General features: G+C 37.4%; 1 protein-coding gene across 1 annotated transcript in view; it reads right to left on the reverse strand.

Annotated features, from left to right (window-relative positions):
* Positions 1-20023, reverse strand: part of LOC108691160 (transcriptional activator cubitus interruptus) — a 92042-nt gene that overhangs the window by 9266 nt on the left and 62753 nt on the right. The window contains exons 2-7 of the mRNA XM_018198816.1: positions 8425-8687; positions 8027-8116; positions 5463-5660; positions 3550-3827; positions 903-1157; positions 330-494 (exon numbers count right to left, since the gene is read on the reverse strand). Of these exons, the coding sequence (XP_018054305.1) occupies positions 330-494; positions 903-1157; positions 3550-3827; positions 5463-5660; positions 8027-8116; positions 8425-8687 (1249 nt within the window). The remainder of the gene's footprint in view (positions 1-329; positions 495-902; positions 1158-3549; positions 3828-5462; positions 5661-8026; positions 8117-8424; positions 8688-20023) is intronic.

The raw sequence follows: 20023 nt of genomic DNA on the forward strand, positions 1-20023 counted from the left end.
TTAAACCATACAATATGAAAAATTATAATAATTATGTTTAATTTTTTTATCAGTAAAATTAAAATTTAATATAGATATTAAAAATCTTATTAAAGATTTAACCTTAAAAATAAGATAATAATTTAAATTAATATGTTAAATTCTATAATTGATTGCTATTTTTATTTTTAATAGCTGACTGCAATACAGATCAAATAAAATTTGCGTTGAATAGCGCGATTTATAAAATTTTGGAAAGTCACTTCTCACAAGTATTTGTACGCATTTATGTATAATTGATTAATACAAAAAATTTTCGGTCGGGAGAAACAAGTAAGTACTTTACTTACGGTACACTTGTGTGGTTTTTCACCCGTATGCCTTCTCATATGCACGACCAACATGTACTGAGCCTTGAAGGGTTTTTCCTCCCTCGAGCATTCCTCCCAACCGCAAACAAAGCTCTTCTTGTTGGCGTGTATATGATCGTTGTTGATATGCTTCACGAGATCATCCTGTTTGGAAGGAGATGCATGCCAGATTAATGTGGATAAGACTGAGCCTTTCGTTGAGATATACAGATAGTGATATTATCGTGTTATATCTTTGACTCTCTCCCTTTCTCTTTAAATAATTTCAAAAAATATCTCAACGTTCTATACTGAGAAATATATCTAGTTGGGTTAATCAGAATTCTCTGGTTAAACTATTAGAATTTTAGTTGGGATAACCAGAATTTTTATTGATTCTAATTCGTCCATTTTCAACCGACATTTTTCTTAGTAAAATTAATTATTCCTATTAATGTTCTATTTCTATTTGAAATTTCAAAAGCTGCAGTATAAAAATCATAATTGTTCCTGTCATTCTTGTCTTGATGAAGAAATAAATGATAAAGATATCATCATATGCCCGCATATTACCTGTGTAGGAAACTCGAGACCACAGTCTCTCCAATGACAATTTGTTTCGATGAAGTCACCAGGTTCATCTCTGAGATCCTCGCTTGGACTAAGACCTTGAGGATGAGTCGGTGGGGCGGTAGTGGTGGTTGCGTTGGTTGTCGTCGTCGCTGGTTCCCTCTTAACTTTGGTGGCGGCCCGCCTTGAGGAAGTATCGGCTTCGGCTGTCACCGAGCGAGACGATGATTCCGATGCTTTCCTGCATGACTCTATGCTCTGTACATAAAAATCAGAGAGGTATTAACTAAATATTCTCTAATGTATATTTTTTCTATTATTCAAATGCCCGGAGAACTTGGAATAGTGAATGTAAGTGCTTGTAATCTCAAGAGTATATTTTTATTGGGTAGGAAAATTGAAATCTCTGAAGTTCCAATCAACTCACAAGTTCATTAATTACAATATAATTAGATCAATTTATTATAAATTCATATCGTATCACGTGGCGCACATAATTTCACAATTATCGCATTTATAAACGCAATGATTAGGTTCATTATTGCAAACTGTTATAAATCGCATTGCTATTATAATATCTTTTCCACTTTTCAATCTTACATAGTCTCTCTCTAATAGAGATATAATTCCAAATAGTTAATTGAGATCATGCGTACGTGCAGGTTTCTCCACCTCTGCACTGTTACAGGTTGACAGACGATAATTAGGTATTCAATCGCACTGATTACTATATTTGAAAGTAGATCAATGAAAATAGGAAGTGAAAAAAATTTGAAAAATATCATATTGCTTAATTAAATATTTTTAAGAATATTTTATTTGCTTCTTATTATCACGAGTAATAAATCTTTCAGCAATTCTTATTACTTAACCAGTTTTTAAATTAGAAGAGATAAAAATAATAATAATAATAAGTGCTTTTAGTAACGATGCATTTTTAATAGAAAAAAATTAATGATACGTGAGAACTTTTAGTATCCTAATAACTTTTTTTACCTAGCAACTTTTATATTTCAGAATAATTTGACTTGTACATCTTTAATATACATATAAATGATTCCTCATTAGTGAAATAAAAAACGCGAATATATTCGATATTAAAAGGCAATGAAAAAAATTGAGAAATAGAGAAACCTGTTCGATCTTGCTATAGCACAAATATATTGTACATATCTCCATAACAAAAATATCGCATAAACATGGATCGCATTCTCATATGTATAGACACGCGTATAGGAGCACGACGACAAGCGAACACGACGATGGAAACAAAATGCAAACCGATGCAAATCACGCCGGTAAACTTTACAGTGTGTAGACGCGGAGCAGAAAATGAAAACGCCGCGCCTACGTCGGCGAGCGCGCGGATGCAAATAAATCAGCGCGGGTCCAGCGCCGCGACGATGGCGGTAGAGAAGAAACGATAAAGACGAGGAAGCGACGGTCAGAGTAAAAGAAGGAAGAAGAATCGGGCGGGTGGGAAAATAAAGGTTAGGAGAGGGTGGAATCGAACGAAATAATGTGCGCGAGATTGCTTGTAACCCGAGGACCTACTCGCGAGAGAGTAACCCAATCTTTTTCTCTGTCTCTCTCTCTCTCTCTCTCTCTCTCTCTCTCTCTCTTCCCCTCCTCTGTCTTCGTTTTGTTCCATTGTCGCCCATCGTTAGACGCCCAACGGAACGTAGCTAAGAAAGGTTGAGCGCGCATCTGATGGAGGATACGAGAGTACAATTATTTATTCCCAATGAATATCGATGACGGGCCACCGAGTATATCGTCATATCCTCGACTCGCAAACGATCGAATGGCACTCCCGGGTTTGCTATTGCGAGCATATTGCGCTCTCCTCCTGTTCAGAGTTAACGTCTGTTCATATAATATTCTCGTTGTACAATACTCTAACACTGTTAAATCTATAGCCGTCAAATTTAACTTAATTATAATTAATAATTTGCTAGTAAGTCATCATTGCTCATACTTAATATATCGTTATTTTGTACTAAAATAGTGGAGTTAAACAGTTTAAAACAGTTCAATTTGAATTAAACTTGACATTAGTGTCAAATTGTAGGAGCAATGACAACTCAAATTAGGTTAAATTTAATACGATAAATTTAAGTATCATATTGATTTTTTCAAAATGACTTAATTATATATATAAAGATTGCCACAAAACTGGAAACCAGGGAAAACTTCCCTGATTTTCAATTTCTTTAACCAGGGTTAAAGAAATTGAAAATGATCAGGGAAATCAGGGAAAAGAGAGAATCTTCTGAAAAATTAAAATTCTTGGGATTAAAGGAATTTATTATAATATGTGTTTATCACATCTATGCGCTTTTAGAATACTACCAACTTAACAATTAAGTGCAAACATTAATAATAATTTACATTGTTATGTCAAATTGTTCTCTCGACAAAATATTTAACGATTTCTGAATCAAGACGAAAATACAAAATATTTCAAAATGTTGTTGAAAGCATAAGAGAAAATCATGAAATTTTGTCTGGAAATCAGGGAAAAGTAATGAAATTTTAGGATGAAGAATTTATAACAACCTTTTATAACATTTGTTATTTGCAGAAGAACATCCAAGATTTTGGAATTTACATATTGATATTATAAGTCTTATTAATTTTTTTCGCTTACCTCACTCTTCGGAGGCAATCCGGCTCCGTGCGGACTGAGCGTCGCCGACGATGTGGAATGAGATGGCACACCGGGATACAATTGCGAATGAGGAGACAGTCCGTGAGCATGGGGGTGAGAATGAGGATGCGGCGGTGGCGGCGGTGGTGCGGGTGGTTGAAGGGGATGTGTGTGAGGTAAAAGCGCCACCGCAGCCGCGCGACTCAAAAGATGAGCTTGTAACTGCTGCAGGTGCGGCGTCATGCTGGCGGGATGCATACCTAATGCTGGACTCATTGCTGCAATGTAGATTGATTAATTACTGATACATGTATACATGACACCATTTGTTTTATGAAGCACTGTTTATATAGTTCTCTTATCTATATCTATATCTATGGTTATTTGGTAATGGTGGAGTTCGTTTCGTCATCATAATGCCAAGAATACGCTAATTTTGTAGCAGTAATATATTCAAAATAAAAGATCTTCAGATATTATTATACAAGATATTATGATAAAATTATGATTTGAAAGATGTTTAGGTGTTTACGAATCTTTAGCAGTTTACGAGTATCGGATGTTTAATACTTTACATCGAATCGCTCAAATATGGTTGCGATATAAGAATAACAACGAAATCGGGCCGTATGTCCGTTCTTTTGATAGTCCGAGCACGACACGTCGAACTTCCGGCACGTAGGCTAAGCTTGCATTTTAATCGTGAGCTCTCTGTTACGAAACCATAAAATAACCGTGCGTAGGTAGAACTGTACTATTATACTATGCATACATGGTAACTCGAAGAAGCTTGCATTCATCCGAATGTAATTTTACATATTTATACATTAATTATATTTATGATTATGCTTTTATCACTACTATGATTGACATAGTTCGCTCAAATTCAGAATAAATATTATAAATGATTGAAATATCATCAAAAAATTTTGGTGAATTTAATTTCCATTAAGAATTATAGAAATGTAAATTAAGAAGGTTGAAAATTGTTTTTCAATAAAGAATAAAATCGAAATAAATAAAAGAGGAGATACAACGATACAGGTGATGTGTATTTACAATGACGTATGCATCGAAGGCAAATTTAACGAGCGGCAACATCCTGCGGGTATTCGACGATGCAACGCCGACAAACGACCGGCATGCCACGCCGTCTGAATTTTAATTCATTAATTACTTCATTTAATCGCAAATTACCGGGCGTTCTTAACTCGCGAGCAAGAAGGTTACCGCCTATATAATGGCTTTATGCTCTGGTACTGTAATACGTCGCCGCCTATCGCCTTCGATCGTTCTTTAAAAACATATCTGTTTGCTATAGCGGCACTAACAGATACATTTGCCTTTTAACCCGTAAGTACTCGCGTGAGAGTTAACTAAATTTATATCCATTTCTTCCAATTTAAATTGACTTTAATCTTAATTTAACTTATGCTGTTTCCTTTTCTAATTCTAAGAATTAGAATTCCTAATAAGAATTAGAATCTTTTCTAATTCTAAGAATTAGAATTCTAGATTCTAAGAATTAGAATTCTAGATATGAACAAATGAAAATATTAGTAAAGAAATATCTTTACTAATATTTTATTAAAAGTTTATTAAAGATTAAGTTGTTTGATTATCCGTACACTGAGAAAAAAATGCTGTTGATTCAATTAAAGTTTATATATATTATATATTAATATTACTTGTAATATTAATCATTGTTGTAATATTAATCATTAAGTAATTAATTCATGTATATTTTTATTGATATAAAGGCATAAATTATTATTTCAATAATCAAGGCATTTACAAATTATACATGAATTAATTACTTTATGTTAGTGACAGTCCGTAATATAAACTTTAATTGAATCAATAGCATTTTTTCTCAATGTATAATTGAAATTATAAATAGAAATTTTACTTGCCAGCAGAAAGATGTCCATAGCTTCCACTTGCGCTACTACTTCGCGAACCATTGACGATTGACGCCAAGCTGTTAGGACTAAATCGAATCATACTGTCGATGTCGAACCTATCCGAATACGGTGAACTACTGAGTGCTCTTTTCCGACTCGCTCTAATTGCTGAGGCTCGCGGACTTCCTAATCGCGATGATGCTGAAACTGAAATTGAAGGAAAGGATGAATTTAACTTGATATTCATGTAAATAGAAACTTCCAACTTTCAGTTCCCAATTACTTTTTCAATCTCATTCACTCGCCATTTCTATGTCAAACAGAAAGCTGACAGAATTTATAATTTAATTACCATTGTCATGTGCTAACATGCTCTTTCTCGGAACATTTTAACATTCACCACTGAGGTGGTAATCGGGTACATAGGTAGTCGGATGGAAGATTGAGAAGAACCAAGAATATTAAGTGTAGAAAGAGAGAGAGAGAGAGAGAGAGAGAGAGAGAGAGAGAGAGAGAAAGAGAGGAGAGTCGAGAAGACTTAAGAGGAGAGCTCGATCTTGTGGTTTGAACGTTTTAGCGGCGATTTGCCTGTGACCGCAGCGTAACGACGTAATATACAAACCACTTTCTTAAGAGCATGGTGGCGGCTCGCTTGTACTTACCATCGTTGGTTACATGGTGGCGGTTACGCTCTCTTGTCCTTCTCTCGGCACTATCAACTCTTTCTCTCTCTTTCTCTCCTCCTGTCCTTCCCCAACACGATTTCTTGCTCTGCCATCGCGGGATTAAGCCGCGAGTGCTCTCTACCTCACTTTCGTACCCCTTTTTCTTCCATCATTCCTTCTCATCCTTTCGTCCCTCTTTACCCTTCTTCTCCTTCTTCTATGTAAGGAGCGATACACACAGAAGATGAGCACGAGAAGTGAGCCTACCCTTCTCCTCAATTTCCACTCGGTTGATCGCTCGTTCGCGCACAACGAGTATAAAGTTACTCGCAGTTGGAGATCCTCTTGCTTGCCTTCTTCCTTTTTTTTTATTTGCGAAATCCATTCTCCTCCTTCTCCTCCTCCTCTTCCTCCTCCTCCTCCTTGTCTCGTCGCGCCGGTCCACACGGAAGGCTCCGCTTTGTCCCCTTCGATTATTAATTCGGTCAATGATCAAATTTACGGTGGTCAACGGCGACGGCAGCAGAACGAAAACCGATGGTTTAAACTGCTGTGCGGTTTTTCCGCATGACATGGGATGCAAGCTCAATGAGCGATTTATCGGCTCACATTGCTACACTTGCTTTTTCACAAGCTTACTGTCGCGGTTTTCTGATGTTATATTCGATCCAGTTGTCATTTGCGATGTCAGAGAAATTATATCTTCTAAAAATTAAACTTCTTGATTGTTTTTCAAAAAGGCAGCAAATCGAATTAACGATGATTAAAATAAAATAATTTATTACGTGTCGATCGAATACCCAGACTCGTGATGGGAATCGATTATCTTAGGTCTCTGCTGTGAGAGGCCAAAGAGTGGGTTCCACCATATCCGGTTTGTATCGCGTCGCAGAGTTCTCGCAGACTTTAATGAATATGCGAATGTGGGCTCTCCTTCGTTCCTTGCCGTTCATCCCTCGCTCGATCTACCAAAGTACCCTTTTCTCCGCGAGTTCCAGGACCTCGACACGCTCGATATGTTCCAGCTCTTCTCTTCGCTCCTTCGCGCATGCAGGTCGAACATGGGATTGAGACATGTAAATTGGTGCAATCGTCCACTCCGATCGGCGCGGCTCCACCGATGCTACTACGCGAAGCATGCCACGGCAACTATAGCGCTTTTCAAACAGGTTCTACTCTCATGCTAAATCGAAAACCGCGATCATTTCAATTTTTAACTTCGTATATCTTATAAATAATTTTCTGTTACTGCAAAAGATTTAGATTCAACATTTTAAATGTTTCAATATTTTGATGTTAAGATAGCTAGATAGAAAATTTAAGTATTCAATTCCAGTATCATGATTATTGAAAACATATTTATTCATACAAATATACACATCTTATAAAAAGCTTACTGCTATTGCAAAAGACTTAACGTTTTGAATTCAATATTTTGGCGTTAAGATAGCTAGATAGGAAATTTAAGTATTGAATTACAGTATCATGATTATTAATCATGAAAACACATATATTATAATCATACAAATGCACATATCACGGTACATTCACATACGCATACGTACATATATGTAAATTACGTATAGTGAAGAAATTGAGTCAGAATTAGAAAGAGAAGATAAAGAGGGCAGGAAGAGGAAATGTGAGACAACCTGTAGGGTAGGCGCTAAGGTGTTAATGAGGTCGTGTCGCTCTGAGTCGATTCAATTATGCGGCGGTGGCGGCTAACGAGGCCCCGTTTACCCTTTCGGTCGTCTTTTAGCCTCTCGGCCTCTTAACCAGTCGATCTCCTACCTGCCGGTAGTGCCACTATACCCGTGTGTTAGCTAGGCACGGCACACATAACTCAGTCACACATATACACGTCAGCATGGACATTAAAGAGAGGATACATGTTATTGGACTTACCATCAATGGAGAATGGGAATTCGGACGATGCGAGGGTGCTGGCAGGACCTGCCGCGTGTAAGAGGTATTCGGGCCCCAAACCACCCAGTCCTGGAAACAGAAAAAAGAAAATAATATTCGCTTAAAAGTGAATATTACAGCGACGATTGGCTGTGTCAACGAAATGGATACCGTCTTAGTTGTCACTCGAAGAGGGAAGTAAAGCGCTTTATTACCACGACATAGATCATACGTGATGAATCGAGTTAGAAGCGCTTTTGTACGCTAGAGGAGAGACTTCCGGCGGAAATGCGGGTCTCCTTTACGAAGCTTTCCAATTCATTAGAAGGGATAGTTTTTTGTGTCCTGTTCTGTTCGCTAACACTTCTATCTGTATGTCTATATAATCGGATAATTACCGTGTAGTGAGGCGTTGGGACTGTGTGTGGAGGCCTGGAGCTGATGGTAGAGATGGTCCATGTAGTTGATCCGGTAAGCGGGATGTAGGGCCGTATGTTCCGCGAGGGGATGACTTCTACGTAGAAAATCACCACCGGAAGTCCCGTTGCCGGTAGTCCCACCTCCACCGCCTCCGCTGCCTCCACTACCTCCGCTTCCGCCTCCGCCGCCACCCCCGCTGCCGTTACCGGGTGTTCCAATCGCTGTCGAGCTGCTGGATAATCTGAAAAGCATTAAGTTGACATAAAAATTAATTGCAACGTTAATTCACTCGCGACTATTATATCTATTTTGATGCGCGGTTGAATTATAATCTCCGCCGTATGTGTGGATAGGTCATCAATTAAAGAAAGTAGATTCGACATCAGCTTGATCAACAAAGTTTATTCGCACTAGAAAAGAGTTACAACACAGAATAAAATACAAATTCCTGTGTTCCGAATTGTCATTCACCTAGCCTTTTACCTTCGCCTTATGCCATCAATATAAAGATCAGGATGAAAAAAAATTAGAGAAAGAAATTTACGGGTTTAAATGCCTACAATTCTTATTTTCACACCAACGTATTCGTGACTGTCTACATGTTCCTCGAGTGTATGTGTCTGTGTGTTTATGTCACGATGACTCTACTTATCTATATCGATACAATCGCCCATTATAAAAGAGTGAACAGAGTTGTTACAAATTCCTTGTTCTAAAATTTCATAACTTCTCTCTGATTTCAAAATTTTCAAAATTTCATATGATTTTTCTGACTTTCAATAAATAATATTTTGAAATGTTTTGTATCCGTTTTGATTTGGAAATCGTTAAATATTTTGTTGAAGAAGTAACTTAATAAAGCACTATATTGTTAATGTTGCTAATACTACTTGCATTTAATTGTTCAATTTTAAGTTGATAGTATTCCAAAATTGCATGTGTGTGTGATGTATGCATATGAAAGTTCTTTAAAAATAAAAATTTTAATTTTTCAGAAAATTTCCCTGACTTTTCCCTGATTTCTCTGGTTGTTTTCAATTTTCTTCGCATTTCCCTGATTTCCAGTTTTGTGGTAACCCTGGCGAAAGCCATTCGCAAAAATTGCAATAATAAATCGATAACTACTGTTCTTCCCTATATATAATTCTCATTAACGAAACATATTTCTACCGAGATGTTTGTGATTTATAGCGAAGGGAGAGAGAAAAAAAGCATTCATGTTTGACGGATGAAATTACGACACACTTCGTGAACGCGACAAATGGCGCGTGTCTCTTCGTCAAAGCTTCTATTCGTGTCGCTTCTTGACACAGGCAGGTGTCTTCCATCAATGGTACAGTCATATGACCAAAGTATAACTTTGTTCGCGGGATAAGATAATGCGTTTTTGTTTGTCATTCTCATTGACGTTACAATGCGCGCGCTCGTTCATTTCGAAGAAAGGAGGATCGCGGTCCAGAAGAGAGGAGACAAACCGCCGCAAAAGAGGCAGTGCGTCTCGTTTTGAATGATGGCAATTCGCCACGCTCGAAACATCGAGAAACGATGCGTGTCCAGTGCCTTCAAAGATCCTCTTCCTTCGATGTCCGGGTTCTTCCGCACACAGATTTCATTAACAGCAGTCTTGTGCGAGTAAAGTGTGTCTTTCAAGACAGTAAACGTGGGCTTATGTCTTTAATATCAAATATTATGATGCTGTATCAATTTCAATATATATCATATTTCAAATAAATATACATAAACGTATGTATAGTAATAAGTTTTTGAATGCTTTAAAATAAATACAAATTAAAAGAAGATACATTGCAGTTTTCGTCGTCGAAAAATTTAAAGTGTCAAAAAATAATTTCGAAACTAGAAAGAACAATTTTGCTAAAGTATTTAAAAATTTAACTAGATTCAAATCTGAAGATGATTTTGTTTAGATCATCAATATAATTATGTAGGACGTTTAAACTGATTGAAAGTTTTGTTGCAGCATTGCCATCAATGTTGAAACGTTTTATCTATTATTATTTTGACGGTCTCAAGAAATTATTTTAAAATCTTTCTTTATCTATATTTTTAGATACTTCAGCAAAAGTGTTTTTTTTTGTGTGTTCTTTCTTTATTCCTTCGTATTTTATTTCTTTAAGTACCATTATGAACTCTCTTTTAAAAGTTTCTCATAAATATGCTATCGCACTGACAATGAGCCATGGCCAATTCACGATCAGCATCTGTTTGTACTGAGTTCAAAAAATGTTACATCTCGTAACATTCATAATTAATAATCAAAACAGATTTGTAGCTAAGTTATGAAGAAGGTCGAACGTCATCACTTCTCTTCGAGGTCACGAAAGAATGAGATTTTCTTAGTTAATCGAATCTCGCAGCGAAAAGGAAAGTACCACGTGTGGAAAGAAGTCCTAATATCACGAGACAAATATAAAGATCTAATTAGCCGGCAGTGATTACGGTGCGTCGCGAATGATAAAGTAAATAGCATCCTGCGGAACAGGGATGGAGAGACGATTGGCGCGTGTCGCAACGTTTTAAGGCGGATTACGATGTTTGAGTCGGTCGCTGTCTAAATATTGGCTCCGCGCTTCCACGAGTTTGCTGAGTAAAGACAACCGGGTCGGCTGTTTGACTTTGCTCAGTGTCCACGGATTTTGATTACTATCTGTTGGCTGCCCGTTTACAGTGGTCGAACGTGTTAAAACGTTTGTCACGATATTCGTTGACAGGTCGAGGGATCTCTCAATCTCTAATAGGACAAGAAAATGCAAAAATACCTCATGATATTTTGAATTACACACACATTTGAGATTGTAAATCATCAAACTACGTTTGTTACAGTAATATTAATTAATTTACATAGAACGATGAAAATATTAGCGTTTGGAGTTAATTACGATGAATAATCATGCACTTTTTCGAATGATTTAATTATTTCCCCTAATAAAGCGGCGATGCTTTACCGGGACAAAAATTAGAACGCTTTGACAGGCTGCTTAGTAGCGGATCCCATAAAAAAGTCGACTGAAAGAATCAGGAGGGACCGGGGACACCGTTACAATGAAAACATCGTCGACTCCGCCGGGTTTGGCATACTCATGTTCTCCGTTTTTTCTTTTCGCACCGAGAGAGAAATGGCCGAAAGAGAGACGGAGATTGAGAGTTCCTGTACTAGGAAGAGAGAAAGAAAGGATGGAAAGTAGAAAGGGAAAGAGCGAGCTGTGTCTATTTCCAATCCTGCTGACTGCCAGATGACTCGAGGTATGGTTCTGCTTCTGGCTGCTGTTCTTCCTTTCTTTTCTATTACTCTCTTTCTTCTCCCTCACAGCCACTGCTTTAAGCGTCTGTCAAACTCTGCGAGTTTTTAAAATATCCATGCAACTAAAGACATATACCCAATGTACCTGATTTATTTTCTTCAGTGAAATATAATATTTTAAAATATTTCTCCTAAAAAATTATCTACTTCAAGCAATTATTTTATCTAATAATAATTTTATCTAATAATAACATAAGACTTATATATAATATAATATAATATATAACTTTCACTTATCTATTGAAAACATATATATCTTGGAAAATTTACTTTTTCTTTCTTTCTTTTTTTTTTATTTACTGTTTCTATTATTTTCACACTCTTTATTTCCAAACTTTCGAAATTCATTCTCTCCATCTCATGCACACGATCCATCCGTAACTTTCTTCTTCCATCCATTTCCACAGCTTTCCTTTCCGAAACAGCCCCCACCGACAGATAAAACTCAAGTCGTTAACTCGACACACCGGAAACCGACACATCTATCTTTATCTACGACCCATCCGCCTTAGGAACCCAGAGATCTTCTTGAGATTCTTATGATCATCGCTCATTCTTTCTTGGCGACGTTCAACAATGCTGATTCTCATTGATTTCTAATAATTTCTTTCGAAAGTTTAAGCTCTTATAATTTCATGTTTTGTTTATAGCTTCTAAAGTCAATGCGCGATATGTATGGATTAATGTTATACAAAGCATGGCTTAGTATGATTTCGATTAATTTCGCAGTAAACTTTTCATTGCAAAATTACGCAACAGAAGTGCAGCTTGCGATAATTAGAATTATCGAATAGATGAGAATTCCTTGAAATTTCGGCGATAATAATTCAGTGATCGCCGAGCAGACACGCGACGTCTCGGTCGGTTTAATCTCGGGAGGCAGAAAGAGGAGGAGAAGGGTCGGCGAAGCTGGGTGAAGAATTAAGGTTCGCAAGCTCATTAACGTGACTCGTGGTAATGAGGCGAGCTAAGCGGTGCCCGAGAACATCTGCCCGGTTTCCCTGTTACCTCGGAACTTGAAAAAGAAATATAGAGACCACGACGACGCGACGGAAAGAAGCTCGTGTGGGTACGAGGGCCGAGTCGAAATGGGGTAAAAGGATGCGGCTTAAGCACGAGCTGAAAGCCGATCAGCGCGATGTGGAAAGACGAGAGATTAGGCCTTCGGCCAAACTTCATCCCTCTCGACGTCGGATATGCGCAAGTCGGTGTAAGATGACTCCTTATAATTTGCCAAACGATAATCCTGTGACTCGTCAAAAAATTGACGCTTTATAATGAGAGTTGTATCAATTTTTATGATCCAAGGAATCCTACGTCATTAATATTCGTATTATTGGCTGGATCAAGTGGCGCAATTATTTTCTATGTTATCCAAAGAACGTACGGCGAGCTTTGAAAACGTTGAAAGTGCGGTGTATTCACGAGATCCCAAGTTATAATATTTATCGCTGTGTCGTTTGCGCTATTGTGAAGACAACATGTAGAAAGGGAAAGGAAACCATATGGTGCAAAGACTGTACGGCACTATGAGTGGCACGCGCTTCAAACGCGACTAGAAGAAGAGAAGGAAGAAAAATGGAGATAATGACTCAAGGAAAGTCAGTACACTGAGAGATCATCATTTTTTTTTAGTATTATTATTATTGCGCGATTTGGATTATCTTCTTGGTGAGTTATTGTGAAAACGTTCGGTGACGAAAGTAGAAATAAACAATGCTATTCACGTCCATATCTCTCGCGGATTTTTACAATGACTTACACCATAAGTCAGTCATTGACGTCGATGGAACTCTGTGCCGAGCTCGAGGTAATTTTTCGCAACTCTGCACACTCTTCGCAAGGTGATCTATAGTCGCGATCCTGGCCCTACGCCAGGATCGCATTTTCTCAACTCGAAAGTGTCGGTGATTTAGACAGTGAACGTAGTGAATGTCTTAAACCCCTACTACGAAAAGTCGTGAAACGTCGCGGGCCTGAAGGCTGGAATTATTTTCGATGAACTCGCAGATATAGTTCTGCGACTGGCGCTTATGCGCGGGATCGCGGGGTTGAGTCGTATAGTCTTATATTTAGCGCGCCTTGGGCCCTTCGAGCCCCTCTGCGACTTCGACGAGTCAAGTGAATTTCACGAGAAATCGTTATGAACATATACAGAATTTTAAAAACTTTTTTCACATTGTTTATGAACTATTTTATAAACACGTTATTTTACAAACAAGCTCTTATATCGATTATATATATAGTCTGAAAAATAATAACGTAAGTTGTAACAGCAGGGAGTAACAATAAGACAACGAATGAGACTTGGGAAACACGTCTTACGGGATAATAAGACTATGCGCTCAAGAATCGGTATGATGCTTTCAAGACGAGGAAAACTCGATTACGATCAGTCAAAGCCTCGTTAATCAAGGTATTTACACGCGAGATCGGTCGCCGATCTATCGATATGCGAAACGTCGCGGATCGATCGGAGCCGCGCCTTTGCTGCAAATCCGGCCTAACGGCGCACTATATGCTCGCTCGTAGTGTTATTTATAGGCTATTCGAACGCTGCGTAGCGCGCGTCTCGCATACGTGCGTTTAATTCATTTGAGTCGGAGATTCGTCCTCGGATATCTCGTAGAAGACAGACTGTGCCGCTCGTAAGTTATATGCGAATTAGCGGCCTATGCTATTAACACACGTCGGAATATTTTTCTCCGAGATTCTGAAATTTAGATATCACTATACGTGTAAACTACAAATGTATGCTGCTACACTGTAAACTACAAATGTATGTCGCTACTAGTGTTTGACATTTCATATATTATATTCATGTTCATATTATTACATTTGCATGAGACTTTATTGGCTATCACGCGATGTCGAAATTTCTTAGCCGCAATGATATCAATCGGTTTTTATAAAAAATTTAAAATTTTGCTGGATAAACATATCTAGAAGAAACAAAGTTACATTAAAATAATTTGATTGGAAATTTAAAAATGATGAGCAATATTGCAAAAAAATTGATATTCTCAATCAATTTGAATTTTCAATAAAATTATTTTGATGGTCCAACAAAACCATTTTCAAATCTGTATCCAACAAAATTGTGAATATTTTTCAGAAAAATTTTTTTTTCCGTGCAGTTATGATTATTTTCGATTATTTTCTTTTTACTCCGTTTAGTCTCTCCAAATAATGCGATGAGGAGTTTGTCGCGTGGTACATAATCGAATAAAGTTAATGCGCTTTTTGTGTTTCTGCGAAAGAAATTTATCGCGCCAGCCACTAGATTTATCGCGGCTCTCGACCAATCTCCACCTCTGCTCGACGTATCTTTCGCGATTGCAAGGAGGATTCCAAAAACGATGTGAAATCTGCTCAGCAGATAGCGTAATTATACACTAATGTGAATTAAAAAGTACAAATGCGTAATAAATAATGAAAAAGTATAACATTAAAGTATAACATTAAATTAAAATAAAATAAAAATATCTTTAGCCCTAACAAATAATTTTCGTGATTAAATGCGTGATGAATAATAAAAGAAAAAATGATGAATAATAAAAGAAAAATGAATAATAAAGATTAAAATAAAATAAATATTCTTACTATTTATAATAAATATTTTTCTAGTCTTGATAAATAATTTTTTAACATTTTATTATTAAATTATAGAGCAAAACTAAATAGATTTTTGCAGTTCCACTTTTCCAATGGATTCGCATTTATATGAAGATGAACGTGTCAATATTTATATTTCGTCAAATATTTGCTCTACCGTGTCTCCACAAACTATTACCACAAGAGTTTATCTGATAACAAGATATTCCAAGGTGTAGCAACCAAGAGGCTGATACTTCTTTGATAAGCATTTGTTGCTTCACCGTTCCGACACAGCTAAAACACGCGATTTACCCATAGGATTCAATTATACAAGGATATGTCCCTTCGTAGGTTTTGTACGTGCAACGTTTACCAAAAGTCTCCGTCTTTCGAGTTCCGGTTGTAACACAGAAACTACGCCGCTTCTCTTTGTCGTCTCTACCTTTTCAAGTTTCGGTAAAATCGACATGCGAAGCAGGCAGGTAACATCGTCGTCGACCAGGCGCCACTAACAAAGTAATTCGTGCGCAAAAATGTTACGCACTGCAACTTGCATTATTCATTGTTGATTCTTTAACGCTGGAAAACCGTTTTACTTGTCGTGTCGAACAGTTTTCTAAAAGCATTGATTGTTTAGATCTTGATTGAGATCCTAAGTAGTTTTACTTCTCAGTTACTAAACAGAGTTAATACTGTCTAACATGTGCTGAAAAAATGAATTTCTACTTGAAATTTCTACTTGAAACCTGAATATTGGCCATGATAGTTTTCGAGCAAGAGGTACAAGTGACACAATATATGAAGATTTGGTTGCACTAAAGTTATTTTGGCTTTAATCAAAGCTTAAAACTCTCTCTATTTCTCTCTTTCACTTTAAAACGAGAGAGAGTTTAAGCTTTGCTTGAAATCAAAGAAATGTTGGTATAACTGGGTCTTAGGTTCAGTTTCACAACTCATGGTTAACCGAGGTTCAATTTGTTTCTCATCTTTGTCCAATTCTAAAATTGGAAAGAGATAATGAATAAGTTGAACCTCGATTAAGAATTAACCGTTTTGTGGAACTGGATCTTAGTGGATCATTTGTTTAACTCTTAGTATACACAATTGGATCATTCATGTCTTGCGCATTTTCTTCTTTAAAATATTAGGAGCATCTGATTAAATAATAGTCTCTCTTTCCTTTTTTAAATATATTTTTACAAATATTTTCTAAAGCTGTTAAAATATATGTAAAAATTACGTAATAATTTTTGTATATTTACAGAAGTAATGAAAATTAATCCAGGACACGAATAATTTATTATGTGTAATAAACAATCAAAAAATTATCATAATAATACTAAGGATTAACATTGGCAAACAAGAAATAATAATTCACTGTGTTACACTGTGTCATCTGTGTCTCTTGCTGGAATGCATCCAATATTTGTTCAGTGATTTTCAGAAAATATGAAACAATATTTCCAAAAGATACAAAACATAAGTAATATAACGAGGGTTTTAAGATGAGTCCACGGAATGTGTTCATCGTGCAGGCAGAAAAGATTGGCATCCGTAGAGGATCGCAGGTATACGAATATGGTGAGTACATCGAGAGCCGTGACTAATGACTCTATTGACTGAAGAATCGAAGGACGTTTATCGACACGAAGAAGCTCGAGGTAGTTTTACATTTCCAAACGTTACTTAAAAAAATTTGTCTCTTTTTAAATTACGATGAGAAAACATTGCTCTCAAATATCTTTCGCGATTTTCTCTGTGTCATGGATGCATGGAGAGAAACTTTTTTGATCCAATGATGAAGATTTTAGTTATGCCTCTGGCCTCTCTTGTGTTCCTCCTTTCTATCTCCCTTTCTTTCCCTTCCGTGTACGGAGTTAGAAGAGCTACTGCGTTTTGTCACGCTTTTTAAGTAGAACGCCGTAACGCGCACGTGATTGCCTTGTACAATTACCTGGCGAATCTGCCCGTCTCTCTCTTCATCTTCACTGTCCGCTCGGCGCGAGATATATATCCCACGCCTAATGTACAACATGGCGCGAACATGACACAAAACTACGGAGAATCTTTTTTTTATCGCGACGTCACGCTTCATTCCGTTCATCTGAAATTACACTCGCTCTCCAATCTACACTCGCAATATGGGATAAATGACAGGCCTATGCTTAGCCACCGGCAATGTTGATTACAATATTGAACTTGTGACGCGAGACATCTTATTTTCGAATGTGTGAAGTCATGTGCATTCGTGATTCTGTTTCTTTCATGGTAGACAAAATAATATAAAAATTTCAAGACATAATGATTAATATAAGAATTAAAAAAAAAATTAATCTGCTAATTAAAAATAGATTTTCGCATGCATACAAAAACCAGGATTGCAATAAAACAAAATTTCTTAGACACTATGTCGCAAAGGATTTTCAAGCGTGCCGCGAAAATTTTAGAGAAAGTAAAAAAAGACGGAAAAATTTAAGAATAAATAAAAACGAGTTTAGAGCGCAGTAAATTAATTAATGACTTAAAAATAATAAAAATATATTATATTTACTCTTATATTAATTAAAGCAACATCATCATTGTGATAAATTATTTTTAAAAATAATATGATAAAAAATAAACATTTTGGCAGTTTACTTATTATTTGTGAATGTGTTAACGATATTTGATACAAAGAATTTATAGATATATGAAGAATGTGCATTTAATAAAACATTACAATAACGTAATGCATAAAGCAGATTGTAAAAACGTATTCCAACAAAGGTATCTTACGCGACGCTGCAAATATTTATTCTTTTTTAGACGGTACGAATCTTTAAGACATTTAATTCACGTAGACGTTTGATCTTGCATACAAATTGTCTCAGTCTCGACTCTCCCTTAAATTCTTTTACCTCGATTTCGTATGTAAGAGAACTTGTACAAACAACGCTGTAATCGCACGCGTGTGCTCGCGAGAGGCAAGATCGGTCCAAAAGTGCGAACCTACAAGATTCCCTCTTTTCCACCTTCCCATCTCTCGAACCTTACCCGTTCGCGCGCTAATAAAATGCGCTCCACTCGTTCGCTTCTCGCAAAGCCCTCTTTACATTTACATGGCCAAGCCGCTCGAAGTGCGCGGCTACGTGGTCGTGAGGACATCGCGCTCATGAATTTATCTTGCGTTCTCCACCACTAACACACCATGATGTGTTCGGGCGCGAAGGAGGACAGCATGAGGGAGAAAAAAGGACAATATCAACGATCTTAGTGTCTATAAACCTTGTCGATAGTTCCACAGACGGAGAGATTCCAATCAGAAGTTTTCAAAAGTAATCGACGAGTTTGCATTTTTATGATTTAATTGCGTTACAATGGTACGTGTGCAACTCCAATATTATATCGATGACTGTGATTGAATATTAAAATTAAATTTCTTTTTCATTAATTAATTAAATTCATTAATATATACAGTTTCCGTAAAAAATGATTGAAATTGGAAATTTATACTTTATACGCTCCGTATAAAAATAAATGTTACATACATGTGAAACAGTTTAATATACGATCATCATATATTTATATTTAACAATATAATTTTATAGTTTGACAAATATTTTCTCATTTTATCTTAATTAGTTTTTAGAAAAATATATCTACTTATTGAAATAATTTTTTTATCCAAATTCTAATCTCGTTCCTTTTTTATTAGCGAGCATCCCTTGAAATGCGAAGCGATTCAATTCTCGTAGCCAGCCGGTTCACGATTCAATGTATAGAAGCGAGGATGCGCGCTCGATGTTTGCACTTGCACGCGATACTGAGCGAATTGTAAATAGTGCGGGGGAGAGAGGGGAGGGGGAAGGGGGAGGGAGGGGGAATAGGGAACGCGAGCTACGCGTCGGTGGTGAGAGCGAGTCGAGGTGGACCCAGAGGGAGTCCCAGGGCCCAGATCCGGCCGGGAGCGCTGGAGGAGGAACGGGACGAGATGGGACGTACAGAAGAAGAGAGAAGGTAAAGTAGAATAAGAAGAAGTGGGACGCGCACAGGGCTGCCAAGCCGCCGGCGCTGGGCCGCGCGTGTATCCGCCCACGTAATCTTGATTGTCGACACACCTCCACCTCCGCTGCCCTCCACCACGAAACGCACCAACACACCAACTCGTGTGCGAGCGCGAGTGCGTATCACCTTCTCGATGTATCGCGGATACGTATCGTGAACGCGAGCCCAGGGGCTCCGCCGGGCACCTTGTGCACGGGCCCCGGATGCAATAGGCATCAGGGGCGTATCGGGATCTGGAAACTGCGTCGTAAAGTCGTTCCTATAATTGAATCAGTGAAATGTATGTAATTGTGACCACCGGAAATGCACGCGAGATCGATACGCAATCTGATGCGTATGAATTGGATCGTGTGCATCGAACCTATGTTACTTAGCTTGGATGTAGTCTCCATAATCATTACATGTTTTGAGTGGCTATTGATTGATTCTACTTAGAACTCGATCGGTTCTTATTGAGATTCGATAATTGTGATTCTGGAAAACTCGACTCACTAGATTCATGGTTGATATCGTGCTCTTAGTACAAGACACTATCATGTCTCCTTGATACGAGTATTATACCATTCAATTGCACGATGACGAATAAACGTGCGAGAAGCAGACTTCGGTAAATGAAG

This window comes from Atta colombica, unplaced genomic scaffold (genome assembly GCF_001594045.1).
Source record: "Atta colombica isolate Treedump-2 unplaced genomic scaffold, Acol1.0 scaffold41, whole genome shotgun sequence".
Classification (NCBI taxonomy): Eukaryota; Metazoa; Arthropoda; class Insecta; order Hymenoptera; family Formicidae; genus Atta; species Atta colombica.